General features: G+C 47.9%; 1 protein-coding gene across 4 annotated transcripts in view; it reads left to right on the forward strand.

The window, feature by feature from the left end:
- SLC4A5 (solute carrier family 4 member 5) overlaps window positions 1-14,291 on the forward strand; it is a 30,387-nt gene extending 16,096 nt beyond the window's left edge. For 2 of the 4 annotated variants that reach the window (XM_084499367.1, XM_084499368.1), the window contains 18 exons: window positions 1,005-1,162; window positions 1,252-1,339; window positions 1,535-1,689; window positions 2,092-2,235; window positions 2,424-2,598; window positions 2,911-3,044; window positions 3,159-3,430; window positions 6,271-6,332; window positions 6,677-6,877; window positions 7,261-7,374; window positions 8,068-8,229; window positions 9,500-9,678; window positions 9,784-9,856; window positions 9,994-10,062; window positions 10,285-10,458; window positions 10,667-10,828; window positions 12,278-12,345; window positions 13,180-14,291. In XM_084499367.1, coding sequence (XP_084355493.1) covers window positions 1,005-1,162; window positions 1,252-1,339; window positions 1,535-1,689; window positions 2,092-2,235; window positions 2,424-2,598; window positions 2,911-3,044; window positions 3,159-3,430; window positions 6,271-6,332; window positions 6,677-6,877; window positions 7,261-7,374; window positions 8,068-8,229; window positions 9,500-9,678; window positions 9,784-9,856; window positions 9,994-10,062; window positions 10,285-10,458; window positions 10,667-10,828; window positions 12,278-12,345; window positions 13,180-13,345 — 2,556 coding nt within the window. In that variant the 3' untranslated portion in view covers window positions 13,346-14,291. The remainder of the gene's footprint in view (window positions 1-1,004; window positions 1,163-1,251; window positions 1,340-1,534; window positions 1,690-2,091; window positions 2,236-2,423; window positions 2,599-2,910; window positions 3,045-3,158; window positions 3,431-6,270; window positions 6,333-6,676; window positions 6,878-7,260; window positions 7,375-8,067; window positions 8,230-9,499; window positions 9,679-9,783; window positions 9,857-9,993; window positions 10,063-10,284; window positions 10,459-10,666; window positions 10,829-12,277; window positions 12,346-13,179) is intronic. The other 2 variants (XM_084499369.1, XM_084499370.1) reach the window with 2 other exon arrangements.
- The last annotated feature ends 1,305 nt before the right edge of the window (window positions 14,292-15,596 follow it).

Raw genomic sequence — 15,596 nt, forward strand, 5'->3', positions numbered from 1 at the left:
AGGTTTCCAGAGCACCTTCCTAAATTAATGCTGTAAAGGAATCAGATTGCCTGGTAACGAACCCCAAATATAAGCCTCCAGCAATGGGATACAGAGGGTTAATCACAAAATATGTAAAGCATTTAGTACTGAAGAATGCTGGGTTTAATGCTACAAAGTTCAGCGTTACACAAAGCTTAGTGGTCACTGTTAACTCCTGCTCTTGCTTATTCCAAGCTGCGTTGGAGGAGTTACTTTATTACTCTTATTTTTCTTCCATTTGGGTTTAAAGGATTAGAGAGGGAGAGCCTGCTGCCCAACTCACATGCCTTCCCTCATGCTGGCATATAGATTATAATAACACCCTTCCTGGGTTTGTATAGAACCATTTTAGACTAGTAATGAAAGAGCTGCAGGGGAGAAGAGACAAGGAGAATAAATCCATGATCGAGGTTTCCTACTTGCATTATCTGCTCTAAGAATGGGATGTGGGGAAACAAGCTGCAGAAACATTGGCCTAAGCCGCCCATGGACAGTACCAAGTGGCGTTTCAGCATTATACGGGGCCTTTAGGGAGCCTGGGGCTGCAGGCCTGCAAACAGACTTATAGGTTTGCTGCTGGCTTGCTCCAGGATCAGTATTTTTGGCTCAGATTTTCTTCAGGGACAGGCTGGGGATTGCCACAGGCTTTTCTTGCTTAAATCCCAGTGCAGTAAAGCACCTTTTGCAAACCACCAAGTTGCATGCTTGCATTGGGGAGCCCGGAGTATGTACTTCCAAGTTTATCTTGGGTGTCGTGGTGGTTTTGAATAAGGAAGAAATTCAGGTTTACAAATTCTCACTGCTTTATTCATGGATATGGCTCCCAAATTCCCTAGGAGATCCTGGGAACATCAGAGAGCAAGAGGTTGAAGTCTGCAGTCTGCGCTTGATACTGCAGCTTTAGCTTTTGTAGTCAGGGTGTGGAAAAGGGGGAAAAGCCATTTTAGCAAACACTCCCTTCCCCACTTCATTTTCCCCAACAGCTGAAGAACAAGTTCATGAAGAAGATCCCCAAGGATGCAGAGGCCTCCAATGTGCTGGTAGGAGAAGTGGAATTCCTAGAGAAACCCTTTGTGGCTTTCGTGCGGCTCCTCCAGGCAACAATGCTAGGAGGGGTGACAGAGGTGCCCGTCCCCACCAGGTGAGCCCAGTTCCTTGGGTCTGGAGCTGATCTTGCAATATGGGTCCTGGTGGTGCAAGCTTACCAACGTGGTCCCACTCCTCTCCCAGATTCCTCTTTATTCTCCTGGGCCCTGCAGGAAAAGCCAAATCCTACAACGAGATTGGCAGAGCCATTGCAACCCTCATGGTGGATGATGTGAGTAGATGCAAAACCTGACCCTCACTGGGAGCCTCCCTTGCTCAGAGCTGAGAAAAAAAAAAAAAAAGCAAAAAAAAAAAAAAAGCAATTTTCATCCTTTTGCCCAAATGAATGAGTTTTAAAAGCCCACAACAATGTGCAGCATATGTGTAGGAGACCACCCCCAATCTGACACATCTCTTGACTCCCCAGCTCTTCAGCGATGTTGCCTACAAAGCCCGGGACAGGGAAGACCTGATTGCCGGCATCGATGAATTTCTGGATGAAGTCATCGTTCTGCCACCTGGCGAGTGGGACCCCAATATTAGGATTGAGCCACCAAAAAAAGTGCCCTCAGCTGAGAAGAGGTGTGTGGGAGACATGGGGCTGGTCCCAACCCTGTGGCCATCCCTGTCTTTCCCATTTGAAGATGCTGGAGGAAGACAGATGCTTTGTTTGCACTCATCCCTAGATATATTCTCCACAGATTTTCCAGAAATGCTGCTTTTTCTGCAGTATCACCCAATGACAGTGATATCCCCAATATCAGTTAAGAGCCATTTCCACTCCACATAATCTGCATTACCCTCAGCCCCCACCATTCTGGGCTGAGAAAATCCAGCTCTTTATCTTTCCAAATTTGCCCCCAGAACCCAAGCCCTAGTGCAGGTGGTGAGCTGCACCATGGCCTTGTTCCTTTCTTCAGCCCCATATCAGAGACAGGCATGGCAAGGCAGGTGGCATGGCCAACTATGGACACTCTCCCACAGGAAATCAGTTTTCTCGCTGAACGAAGTGGGGCAGATGAATGGGACAGCTGGTGGGGCAGGTGCTGGGAGCGGCGGAGGAGGCAGTGATGATGGGGAGATGCCTGAAGTGCATGAAATCGGGGAAGAGCTTGCATGGACTGGCAGGTGAGCATCACCCAGACACCCAAAAAACCTCAGAGGACATTGGCACCCATAACCATCTCCTGCTGGTTCACCCCATGTTCTCCTGGGGCGGAGAGAGGTGAACTCCTTACAGGCACAGTCTTCTGTGCAGTGCTGTACATATTTTGGTTGAGGGCATATGCATCTTGTCCTTGGCTGTGTCTCCACAGGTTTTGTGGTGGCCTCTATTTGGATATCAAAAGGAAGCTGCCCTGGTTCCCAAGCGACTTCTATGAAGGTTTTCATATCCAGTCCATCTCTGCCATTTTGTTCATCTACCTGGGCTGCATCACCAATGCCATCACATTTGGGGGCTTGCTTGGAGATGCTACAGACAACTACCAGGTCAAGTCCAAGGACAGGGTCACTTTGAACTGGTGATGGAAAGCAGGGATGAGCTGGGATGGGCTGGGTTCTGCCCCCATTGTGCCATGTCAATTTTCAGTGCTAGGGATGGAAATTTATTCACAAATGGGACTGGCTGGCCTTGAATACTTAGAGGGTGGGAAAACCCATCTCAACAGCAATACCAGTAGCAAAGGAATACGATCCCAAACTACCCTGTATGAGTCCTTCATTCTTATCTCCATATGGGATGTCCATGGGGATGTAACCTGGCACAGCACCACCATAAACCTGGGTTTGATCTGTCCCCAGGGTGTCATGGAGAGCTTCCTTGGCACAGCAATGGCGGGCTCCATGTTTTGTCTCTTCGCTGGGCAGCCACTCATTATCCTCAGCAGCACCGGCCCCATCCTCATATTCGAGAAGCTGCTCTTTGACTTCAGCAAGTAGGTGCTGAATAATGCCAGGGGGGGCATGACCCCTCTGTACCTGGACAGGGGATGACCCTCAGCCCATTGTGCACTCTCATACGACCCCTATTGCTTTGTGCCTGCTTTCAGAGGCAACGGCATTGATTACATGGAGTTTCGCCTCTGGATCGGCTTGCACTCTGCTCTACAGTGCCTTATCCTGGTGGCCACTGATGCCAGCTTCATTATAAAGTACATCACACGCTTCACAGAGGAAGGCTTCTCCACCCTCATCAGCTTCATCTTCATCTATGATGCCATCAAGAAGATGATAGGAGCCTTTAAGTATTACCCCATCAATTCGGACTTCAAGCCAGACTATGTGACCATGTACAAGTGCGAGTGTGTTGCTCCTGACCCAGGTGAGTACAAATCTTTCTCAGCATTGGACGGGGATAGTGGGGGGGGGGGGGGGGGGGGGGGGGCACTAGCAGAGGGTCCTACAGCAAGTAGAACCTGCTGGATCACTGGCCAAAGACGTTGAAGGAGTCAGCTACCCAGTGGGCATGGGGCAGAGACACCTCATCTTTCTCCTCTGAGGGTGATTTGGGGCAAGATTATGGAAATAGAGCCTTGTCCCCTGCAGCCAAGCATGTCAGTGCTTGCTGGGATGCAGTTAACAGTGCTGGAGAGCCAAAACATCAGCCTGAAGCAACCGGGTCTGGATGAATAAAAAGGAAAGAAGAAAGGAAGATTTTTAAGATCATTAACTCCACCCAGCTACCAATGGAAACTTATTCTCCAGAAAGTACAGAGGAGGGATTTTGTCCTCTCTAGTGTCCAGGATGCCCAGAATATTCCAGTTGGGTGTGCAATCTTCCTTGGACTGTTTTTTCTTTTTCTTTTTTTTTTTTTTTCCTTCTTTCTTACTACTCTTAAAAAAGGAGAGACCACAAGGTTCTGTGAAGACAGTCTTTTGACAGCTCCCCTGGTTTTGACCCAATTTCTACTATGGGCAAAAGAGGAAAAAGTTGTAATCCCTTATTAAAGCAGGCTGTTCTTTGGGGGAAGCAAAACAATGCATTTTCCAGATATAGGCTTTTCCGATGGTGGCTCAGTTGAAGACGGCTGTAATTCAGAGTTGCCGTGAAACCGCTGCTTTTTTGCCACCACTGCTTTTTTGCTCTTGGATAGATGTGCCTTACAAGCCTCAATACACATCACAGCTCAGATGCTCCTACTGCTGCCTGAAAGGGAACAGTGACCTTCAGTTTTGGGCTAATGCCAGTGACCACCTTCTCTCAGATGAGCTGAATTCATATAAAAAGTATAAATTATAACAATTTGGGGAACTGCAGGTGGAGAAGGCAGAGAGGTATGACAGTGAAGAAATAAAAACAACCAAGACCACATTGCCTATCTCTAATACATCTGTCACTGCAACTGTCTTACATGCCATGATGGAAATAACGTTCAGTCTCTTATTGTTTTGATTTTGTGGTGTTTTGTTGTGTTTTGTTTTTTTTTGTTGTTGTTGTTTTGTTTTGTTTTGTTTTGTTTTCCCTTAATTCCTGTTTATCAACCATGTCCTGAAGGAACTGATCACATTGGGTTTTGAAGCCCCACAGGCAGTGGGAAGCACCTGGATACAACATCAGCCTTTCCAAACCCAAACCTTCCCAACTCTGGCCAGCAGAAAAGCTTAGCCCAGGTTTCTGATGCAACCCCCAGGGCTGAAACATCCTAGCCTTCCAGAGCCCCCAGCCTGGCCTCAACCAAGAGCAAACCCCAGTGGTGGCAGGGAGATGAGTCTGGGTGCCAAGAGGCATTTGCACCCTGAAACCTTCAGCTTCTTGGCAATCCGGCCCTGGTTCCTCACCCTTGCTGCTCTGGATGCCAAAGCAGGGTTGTCCATGCTAGCTTTTCCATTCCTCTAGATATTGAGAAGTTGTGTTTATTCTCCCCTACATCCTTTTTTTTTCTTTCTTTTTTTTTTTTTTTAATAGTTCTGATTTTTGATTATTATAACTGATTTGTACCATATTTGTCTCTGCTGCACACATCAATTTGGGCTGATTTCAATTTCAAGTGAGTATCGCCTTCTAAATATTAAAGCTGTTTTAATATTTGATACTCGTACCTCTTGAGGTTTTGTTGTTATTTTTATCATGTATTTTACTTTTCTCTCTGCTCCAATAGAAGGGTTTATACAGCGCCTTTACAGGTTCTCTTCTAAGTTACTTCCAATGCTACACTGTCTTTTGGGTTGTAGAAATCACAAATTTTCTAGTTTCTGTAATATCAAAAGGTTATAGAAAATGCTTTTAATACTGTAAAGAAGCCTGAATTTGCCAGCACCATTTCCTGGAGCTTGGTTTCAGCAGTGCCGGCTTCTCAGCTTCTAACCCAGCAATCACTTCTCCTTCATTAATTCTCTGTACTGGGGAAGGAGGTGGCAGGTTGCCAAAATCCCCACCTGGCTGCAGGAAGAGGATGGACCAGAGGGACTGGGGTGGCAGAGCAGTGCCGGACCCTGCTTAGGTCACCCACAAGGAGCATGGGTGTTCCCGAAGCCGCGGAGCTGCATCACCTGAAGATTTGAGTGGAACCGCTCTATGCACCAGAGGAGAAGGTTGTGGGGCTAGAGATGAAAACCCTGTGGGGTTTTTTTACTGGTTGTTTTGCAGTAAGAAATCAGAATACCCACAAAAATATTAATGAAAAAAAAAAAAAAAAGCAACTGCCACCACCAACAAATTGGGCATTATTGGGTACTGACTCTCCAAAAATGACAGGCTACTTTTTCGGTCTTCTTCACCCTTCCACCTTTTTGGTTTGAAAGGAGGAGTGGCAGCACAAGCTGGAGTGCTCAGCCCCACTTGCCAGTGGCTTCCCACACTAGGAAGCTCCCCAAAATCTTGTTGGCACTCGCCAGGCAAGAGGGATAGGCAGCCAAAGGGGAAGATGTGCTGTCCACCAGTGCATCTCTGGATTGGGCCAGCTCTGGAGGGTGTGCATGGGATTAATCACGGAGAAGTTGCTGAGGGGTTAGAAACAAGATTTGGCTCCCCACATCCTGCTTTGTTCATGGGCACTGACACCTGCATACATGTCAGAGGATGTACTCAGCCCCACGTTTGCTTTTACACCACCCAATCTGGGCTCAGCAAGGCTGAGCTGTTCTTCTCTGGATGAAGCCTGGACATTTTTAATGTTATGTCTATGTTAGCCAAGAATCTTATAACAAACTTCTTTTTTGCAGCCAACATGACATTGTTCGATGCTTCAGCTCCACTAGCACCAAACACCACTAACATTTCTCTGGTAAGTGGGTTTGCTTGCTCTATGGGGAAGATTGGGGTATGGGAGCAGGGGAGCTCATCCGAGGGACTATTGCACCCAGGGAATGGTGCATGTTGCCTTGGAGTGAATTCTGGGGAAATACAGGCTTTACATTAATTGGGGTTCATGGTTTGGATCAGCAGCACCAAATCCCCACCTTTTTGCCCAAATTATTAGCAGCTCTGGGGTTTTCCCATGATTACAGGGCTGGAGTGGCTCCCAGCTGCAGCAGCACACTGAAGCCCCCTTTTCCTTGCATGCTGCAATTGCTTAACATGCTAATTTTGCTTTCTTTTTTTTTTTTTTGGGGGGGGGGTTCTCCCCAGTACAATACTATTAACCTAACAGCTCTGGATTGGACTCAGCTGAGTAAGAAGGAGTGTCTCAAGTATGGTGGCAGCTTAGTGGGGAAATCCTGTAAATTTGTGCCTGATCTGGCCCTCATGTCCTTCATCCTCTTCTTCGGGACCTACTCCATGACATTGACACTGAAGAAATTCAAATTCAGCCGCTACTTCCCCACCAAGGTAAGAAAAGAACTAGCTCTGCAGGATCTTGCCCCTTTTTTTTTTTCCAAAGGTAGGAAAAAGGGGAACTGCTGATCTCATTCCTGGATGCAAGAAGCTATGGGAAAATAAATCCATATTTCTATTTTCGGTAAGGTGATTTGCTGGAAAAGGAGATGTTAATATCAATTAGGATAATCCTATCTGAACACTGAGACACTGCTTTATCTCTTGCATTCTGTATAAACTATCACAGTGCAATGCAAAGGGAAAAAAAAGCTTTTTGTGAGTTATGCCCACCTGTGTGCAGAGCTGGAAACCCGAGGGGAAATATGCAGATGCAGGAGCAAATACCTCCATCCCATTAATCACCCTTTCCACCCCCATTTCCCATCTACCTCCAGGTCAGGGCCTTCATTGCTGATTTTTCCAATGTCTTCTCCATCCTGCTGTTCTGTGGTGTGGATGCCTGTTTTGGACTGGACACCCCAAAGCTGCATATTCCCAGTATCATCAAGGTTTGGCCACACTGGGAGGGGCCTTGCCTCTCCACTGCACTCTCTTCCAGATCCTCAGTGGTTTGGGGGAAAATTGAGTTCCCTTCTCCCTTTTGGGGGAAAATGTGGTGTCTGGGATCCTTCTGAAACACTGCTTTGCCTTTTCTGGAGGAATATTCTAATTCTGTGACTTTTCTTCCTTTCCTTTCCTTTCTTTCTATTCCCCCCCCCCCTTTCTCTTTTCTTCCTATCTTTCACTCCTGGCAGCTGCGTAAGCTTATTAGTGATTTCTCTATCTTTATGTCCATACTAATGTTTGTGGGGCTGGATGTGCTTTTTGGACTGAACACCCCAAAGCTCCAAGTGCCTACTGACTTTAAGGTAAAAAGCAATAAATCCCTTTCTGGAGGTGTTGCTGAAAACATCTCTTACCCAACCTGGGATATCACTGTCATGACATGGGGAGTCCTTGCGGGAAGAGCTCAGTCCAAATGAGCATATGGGGAAAATGGGGGGCTGAGGCACATGGCTGCTGGGGTGGTTGGGGTCCAGATGTGTGTTGATGGGGTGCAGGGATGAACATGGGATAAGATAATGCTCAGAGGGGATGGAATTTGGGGTGAAGTGTGGCTTCCTGAAATTTCAGAGATTGGGTTTCCTCCCCATCCCTGACTTGTGTTCAGCTGCAGCATGCATACTCCTCTCTACCCACAGCCCACTCGTGTGGACCGAGGGTGGTTCGTGTTTCCCTTTGGGAAGAACCCGTGGTGGGTATACCTTGCAAGTGCGCTGCCTGCCCTCCTCGTTACCATCCTCATCTTCATGGACCAGCAGATCACAGCTGTCATTGTCAACAGGAAGGAGCACAAGTTACGGGTGAGCCAGGACTCACACCACACTCAGGTTTACAGCATCATTTCAGGCAGCAGGTGCATCTTTGCAAGCACCTGCTTTTGGGGTGCAGATCTGGTGCTGCAGAGGCTATTCCTTTTCTTTTCAGGCTGCATTTTTGGGGTGAGAAAGCCTCCAGGGAGTTAAACTCACTGAATGTTGTAGGTACTGGGCTGCACTAGAGTGATGCAGGATGTACTGCAGGATATGCAGGATTCACCAGGGCAACGTGAGGTGCACCAGAGCAATATAGGGGGATGCAGGCTGCACTATGGGGCATGTGGGGTGCACGATGGCAATATAGGGTGTACCAGGGTGATGTGGGGTGCAGTGCAGCAATGCAGGACAATGCCGGCTGCATCACGACTATGCAGGATGCACCAGCACAGGGTGCACAAGGATGATGCAGTATGCATGAGAGTAATGCAGGTGCAATGTGGGTGCATGGTGATGATGCAGGGTGCCACAGGGTGATGAAGATTACAGAATCACAGAACTTCTAGGTTGGAAGAGACCTCAAGATCATCGAGCCCAACCTCTGAGCTAACACTAACAGTCCCCACTAAACCATATCCCTAAGCTCTACATCTAAAAGTCTTTTAAAGACCTCCAGGGATGGTGACTCCACCACTTCCCTGGGCAGCCTGTTGCAATGTCTAACAACCCTTTCGGTAAAGAAGTTCTTCCTAAGATCCAATCTAAAACTCCCCTTGCGCAACTTAAGCCCATTCCCCCTCGTCCTGTCACCAGGCATGTGGGAGAACAGACCAACCCCCACCTCACTACAGCCTCCTTTAAGGTACCTGTAGAGAGCGATAAGGTTGCCTCTGGATTATATCAGGGCAGAATGGGGTGTATCTGCATTCTGCTCTGCAGAAACACAGTTTGCTTCAGGGTGATGCAGAGTGCATCAGGGTGATGCAGGGTGCATGAGAACAATGCAGGGTGTACCATGGCAATGTGGGGTGCTCTGCAGCAATGCTGGGTGTACCAGGGTGGTGTGGGGGACACTGCAGCAATGTAGGTTGTTTCAAGGTGATGCAGTGAGTGCTGTGGTAATGTAGGGTGCTGAGGATAATTCATGAGAGCAGTGTGTAATACACAGTGGTGATGCTGGGCTCTTCAGGGAGAGTACTGGAGGTTGAAGGGTGCTGTAGAGGGAAATCTCTGCCTTGCTGGGCTCCATGGTGAATAGATGAAGCTCTTTGTGTTCCCCCCATCTCCCCTCCTGACCCTTCTGGGTACTACATTGCAGAAAGCAGCAGGCTACCACCTGGACCTGTTCTGGGTTGGCATCCTCATGGCTGTGTGCTCCTTCATGGGGCTGCCCTGGTACGTGGCAGCCACTGTCATCTCCATCGCCCACATCGACAGCTTGAAGATGGAGACAGAGACCAGTGCCCCAGGGGAGCAGCCCCAGTTCCTGGGTGTCAGGTGAGGAAGGCTTGGCTGCACTCTTCCTTGGGGTGTGGTGGGGGATCCAGATGCAGCAGTGGGTATACCCAGCATGGCTTCATCCTGCCTCTCTCACCACTCCAGGGAGCAGAGAGTGACAGGCATCATCGTATTTGTGCTGACAGGGATTTCCGTCTTCCTGGCCCCGATTCTGAAGGTAAAACATCCCCATTGCTCTGCAGATATTTGGGGCAATTTTCTTTCCATTATATGGCCCCCAGCATTTGTCCCTATCCCCAACAGTAAGCTGCTACCTTTTCTGTTGTAAGTGTCATGTTTTTTCCATGTCCCTAGTACATCCCCATGCCAGTGCTGTATGGCGTCTTTCTGTACATGGGCGTTGCATCACTGAATGGCATCCAGGTAAGCACTTCTCCTCCTCTCTGGGCATGAAGGGGTTTCACATCTGGGCAGAAATGGGGATTTTTGACCTCAGAAGTTGCATGCGTCCAAATCCCTCCATAAACTATCAAAAAGCCTTAAACTCCCATTTTGGGCACTAAAAGAGGGTTTATCTGGGTGACCAGGAGCCTGCACTGGGGGGAATGCAGCTGATAGCTAACAGCAGGCTTTGCCCTGCCGCAGTTTTGGGACCGCTGCAAGCTCTTCCTCATGCCAGCCAAGCACCAGCCCGATTATGTCTTCCTTCGGCATGTGCCACTACGCCGCATCCACCTCTTCACTCTGGTGCAGATTGTCTGCCTGGCTGTGCTCTGGATCCTCAAATCCACTGTGGCTGCAATCATCTTCCCTGTCATGGTAAGGCTCTGCACAATACCATCCTCCAGGCTGCTTTCACTTATGTTTTATTGACCAAAGAAACACACAACTTTCTGGATTTCCACATGCAGTCTCATTATTGCAACCTCATCAACAAGATTTTGAGATTTAAGCAAATTTTGGCAAGTGTGGATGGCCCCATGGTGATGTTCCACAGGTCCTAACTCATGTATCTCTCCCCTCCTAGATTTTAGCCTTGATCCTGGTGAGGCGACTGCTAGATTTTGTCTTCTCCCAACATGACCTGGCCTGGATTGACAACATCATCCCTGAGAAGGAAAAGAAGAAAGAGGATGACAAGAAGAAGAAGAAGAAAGGCAACAAGGGAGACAGCAGCAGTGACGAGGAGGTGTGTGTGGAATGGGTGGGGGACTGAATAGCACAGACACCCTGGGGTGCTGGACCCACCTAGGAGGGGAATGGTGCCAGTGGAACAAACCTCCAGGTTCGGGAAGAATGTCTTTGACTTCTGGGGATATTTCTCTGTGCATATAGGACTGGCTGATTTAGGGGCTTTAAGTGATGCTATGAGGTTGACCAGCAGCTCTAGGAGATGCTCAAAGCACCTTGAAAGCTGAAAAATCATGGCAAAAATAAAAATTAATGAAAAGGCCACAGGTCCCATAGATGAGGCACCCATTGTATGGTTACAAAGTCTCATTAGCCTGTGCAACCTCCTGCTGCAGGCTCTTTCCCTGGCAGAAGTGCTGTGGGTTGATTTGGGAAGAGGAAAGCAAAGCCTCCTCATCCTTATAAACTTCCTCAATCTTACACAGAGACAGGACACCTTTAGGTGCTCTGGGCAGACTTGGAGCCTGCCCAGGCTCCTTGGTGAGCTGCAGCTTCAAGCTGCAGCCCAAGCCCTTCTCTACCTTCACTGCTTCTCCCCACTTTCTTCCCCAGTTCTCAGTTCCCTCAGTCATAAAGATCCCCATGGAGCCCCTGCCACCAGCACCCCGAAATGGGGGTCCCCATTGCCTCAGCCATAACTAAAGATCTCAGGGATCCTCTCTCGTCCTAACTGTTGCTTCCTAACTCTCAGCAATGGGGCCTGCGCAACTGCCAATTGCACTAATCCGATAAACAAAACAGACACAGCCTGGATTCATCCTGCTGAAACTAGGGGGAGGGCTGGCTATAAACTGTATTTAAAGCAGGGTTTATGGGATTCAGCACACTTGGTGATAATAAAATCTGTGTGGCTGAAAAGCCAGGACTCCTGCATCTCATCCCTGAGCTGAACCTAAGGGAGATATAAAAATAAAATAAATAAATAAAAAGATTTAGAAGGTTTTTGAGCCCCTAAAAGCAAGAGGCAAAGAGCTTGTGACAGCATTATTCAGGTTGCAAAAGGGCAGATACATGCAATTTGGCCCAACCTCATTCCAAAAGCGTCATAAGTGACCTGGCACAAAGCTGGCCAGCCATGGAAAATAAAAAAATAAAATAAAATAAAATAAAATAAAATAAAATAAAATAAAATAAAATAAAATAAAATAAAATAAAATAAAATAAAGAGTAAATCTGGGTGAGTTTATTCCAGCTTGGCACCAGATTGCATCATGATGTCAGCAATTTTTAACGTGCTAATTAATTTACTGTCCCCAAGCTGCTGCTTGCAGAATCTGGTGGTTCCTCTCTTTCTTTGATCACTCCCAAAATCAGCATTTCACAGGAGCTTTCTTTCCCTGCTACCACCTGAGGTCCACCAGACCTGGTAGCAAGGTGGGGTGGGGGAGTGGCTTTCTGTGGGGTTCCTTCCTCATCTGGGAAGTGTTTCACCTCCATGTCCCCCCAGGAAAGAGGTCCTCCACCTGGAGCTTTGCGTTCTGATTCTTCCCCAAATGGTTCAGATCTGGATCGCAGGTAAGCACCAAATGGACTCCACCACTCACTCACTTGCATGACCCCATCCCTACGGATCCCATGCCCTTGGTGTGAAACATTTCTAGGTTTAGCAGTCAATGGTCCCAACTGGAAATCATTTTTGCCACTACCTTGAGCTAGTTGCCATTGTCTTTGGGCAACTTTGTGTTTTTTTTTTTGAAATAGCTGAATATATTTTTACAGCATCCCATGGTATTTTGGCTGCCTTCGTTTGCAGGCCATGGCTATCATGTTTTTCAAAGCAGGTTGGGTGGGAGGGGAACCGGATAACATGTTCCAAACCTAGTGTGAGAGGGCGCATGACAATAAGATGCTACTGGGTAAAGCTGCAGAGATTTTTAGGATGAGATGTACAGATGAGTTCTGAAAGCTTTGTGTAATTTTCCACCTACAGATTATACATACTAATTGCAAAAGATCAGTAACTGGTGATAGGAACCAAGGGAACAGGATGGAGCTGCAGTGGGGAGGTTCAGGCTGGGTGTTAGGTGAAAGTTCTTCACTGAGAGGGTGGTCAGGCACTGAAACTGGCTCCGCAGGGAAGTGGTCACTCCTGCCAGAGTTCAGGAAGTGTTTGGACAACTGTCTCAGAAATGTGGTTGGATTTTGTGTTCCTCTGTGGAACCAGAAGTTGGACTTGATGGTCCTTGTGGGTCCCTTCCAACTCGAGATATTCTATGATTTTATAATTTTTTAATGATTTTTTTTTCATGGCAGTAGCAGCATCTGGAGCCTTTTGCCGGGGTTTCTGGGGCATTAATCAGGTACCCATGCAAAATGCTTACCTCCCTATGTCTCCCTCTTCCTGGGCAGTATTACGCTTCACCTGAAGATTTCGTGTCCATCGTCTCCTGCATTTAACTACTCACGAAACCCGATCTGCGCTGTGCCCCAGGTGAAGATAGAGATGGAATCAGACTACGAGGACACTGACACGGAAAAGCCACCTCGGGACATGGGCAGTGAGACCACACTATAGTTCCGTGCAGTGCTTCTTCTAATTTATATATATATATATATATATATACACTTATATATTCATATATATATATATAAAACTAATTGGACATATTTTTCTATGTGACACTGAGGATGTGGTGGCCCCAGAGGCCCATTGCTCCAGTAGCATTTAGTGTAATGCTCTTGAATTTCCTCCCTTTCTGCTGGGTGAATGCATCACTGCTGGTAGCAGAATGTGCTGGTGGCAGAATAACCCCCACTGCTGGGGCTAAAAATGTGGAGTTGGCATATTTGGCCTCCACTTGCCCTAGAATTGCTGCTGGAATGGAGAAGTCAAAGGCAGTCAGGTCCATGGATGTCAGGGAACAGTTGGCTGCATGCATGGCCTATGGAGCAGGGGACTGTGCTGGGGTAAACCTTTCAAGGGGGATTTTGGGGTGGGGAGGAGGTTTGCCTGCCTGAGAAGTGGGAGAATGTGTCCCAGCTGCCCCTGCCCTGAAATCACAGCGTGACTCCTGCAGAATCTGGCTTGGCAAAGGGGGCAGTGCATTTCCCGTGAGGAGCCTCATGCTTTGAGTTTGCAGGATGCAAACAAAAGCAGTCTGACCCCTTGCAGTGGGAGTCCCCTCTTGCAGCACAGCCATGCTGCAGCTTCCCAGCAACCCAATCAGGGTCTCTCTGCTTCAGCAGGTGGGATTCTCCTGCCCCAGGGGGACACAGCTGTGCTTGCCCCAGCATAGACATCTAAGTAGGTTAGGAGGATGCATTGCAGGCTAGCAAGGGTTGCAAAGTGGCAGTGCCCCAGGCACTGGCAGGAGGAGCAAAGGCTCTGGAGCAGGAGACCTTGAGGCCAAAGGCCATTGCTTCTTGCAGGTAACAACAGGCAGGCTGCGAGTACCTGAGAGCAGCAGCAGAGCAGGGAACAGGGCATGATTTCTGCTGGCTGTCAGGCACTGCTGCTGCAGGTAGCGGGTCATAGTTGCTGCAGGTAGCGGGTCATAGTTTCTGCAGGGAACTGGAAATGGTTTCCGCAGGGAATTGAGCGGCTTCTGCAGCAGAGCCATTAGGCAAGCATTGCCTTACCCACCCACACGCCCACAGCCCTAGCAAAGCACAGTTTTCACAGAACCCATCTAGGATCCCCAGTGCTGTCTGGAAACCTACGCTGATAACAGGGCTGGAGTAATAGCTGCATCCACGCAGAAGCCCGATGAGCTGGAGTATTATTTCACCTTGCTTTTGCCACGGGCACACTGCAGGAGCCCACCCAGCCCCTGCACAAGGGACTTTGCACCTCCTTGAGCTCCTCAATTGTAATTATACCCAGGTGGTTTAACAGCTTGAAGCAGTGATGGGAGAGCAAGTATGTCCCTCACCCTATATCCCCACACACTTTGCACTTGTTTCCCCACCAGAGAGCAGGTCAGGAGCCACCTCTGGCACCAGGCAGTTCAGCTTGCCCAGCTCTCACTTTCTTCCAGCAGTGCTGGGGCATCAATGAGGCTTTCAAATGGCTTTCCTTCCTAGCATGCCTGCAGCCTATGGTTTAGAAAAACTAGTCTTGTTTGTCGACTTTATCTCTGGTAGATGGATGTTTCTTGTGGTTTTAAGGTAGCACAAAGCTCCCCCTCATCTCCCAAGCAGGAACAGCCTACCAGCTATTTATATGAATTCTGTGCTAAGGCCAGCCACAGAGGGGCTTCTGGGGCACTGGTTCAATATTGCAACTGATCTGAACCTTTGCATGGGACAGAGCCCAGTTCTTTGTAAATAGTCACTTCAAACAAAGACATAAATGCAGTTTTCTGTTTATAGTATTTTTCTGGTTCAAGTATATCTTATGAGGAACCATGATGAGGTTAATAAAACAGTATTACTCCAGTGACCACTTAAGCAAGTGCCACTTAGCTTGATGATAACACTAAGAACTATTTCAGCTTGGATGCATTGTGTGTACTTTTTAGTGTTTTATACCAGTCTCCCATGTGGTAGCTAAAGCATGGTACAGATAGGCCTGTGACTGCCATCACTCCACAGATAGTAAGTTTGCTTTAACCAGTATATCAGCACCTACTACACAGCACCCCTACCAGAGTCCACAAAGCCTTCATAGGCTTTTGTTTCATAAAGCACAGCTGAAGCCTAAGCTCAGATCCCTCTACAACACTGCTTGTTCCAACTAAATTTGTCCTTCTCATAGGTCTTACAAATGGTTTATATTTTTTTGTTTTGCATATGGAAATACTGGATTGTCACAGATTTGCCATCCC

Source organism: Aythya ferina (assembly GCF_964211825.1).
Source record: "Aythya ferina genome assembly, chromosome: 27".
Taxonomy (NCBI): domain Eukaryota; kingdom Metazoa; phylum Chordata; class Aves; order Anseriformes; family Anatidae; genus Aythya; species Aythya ferina.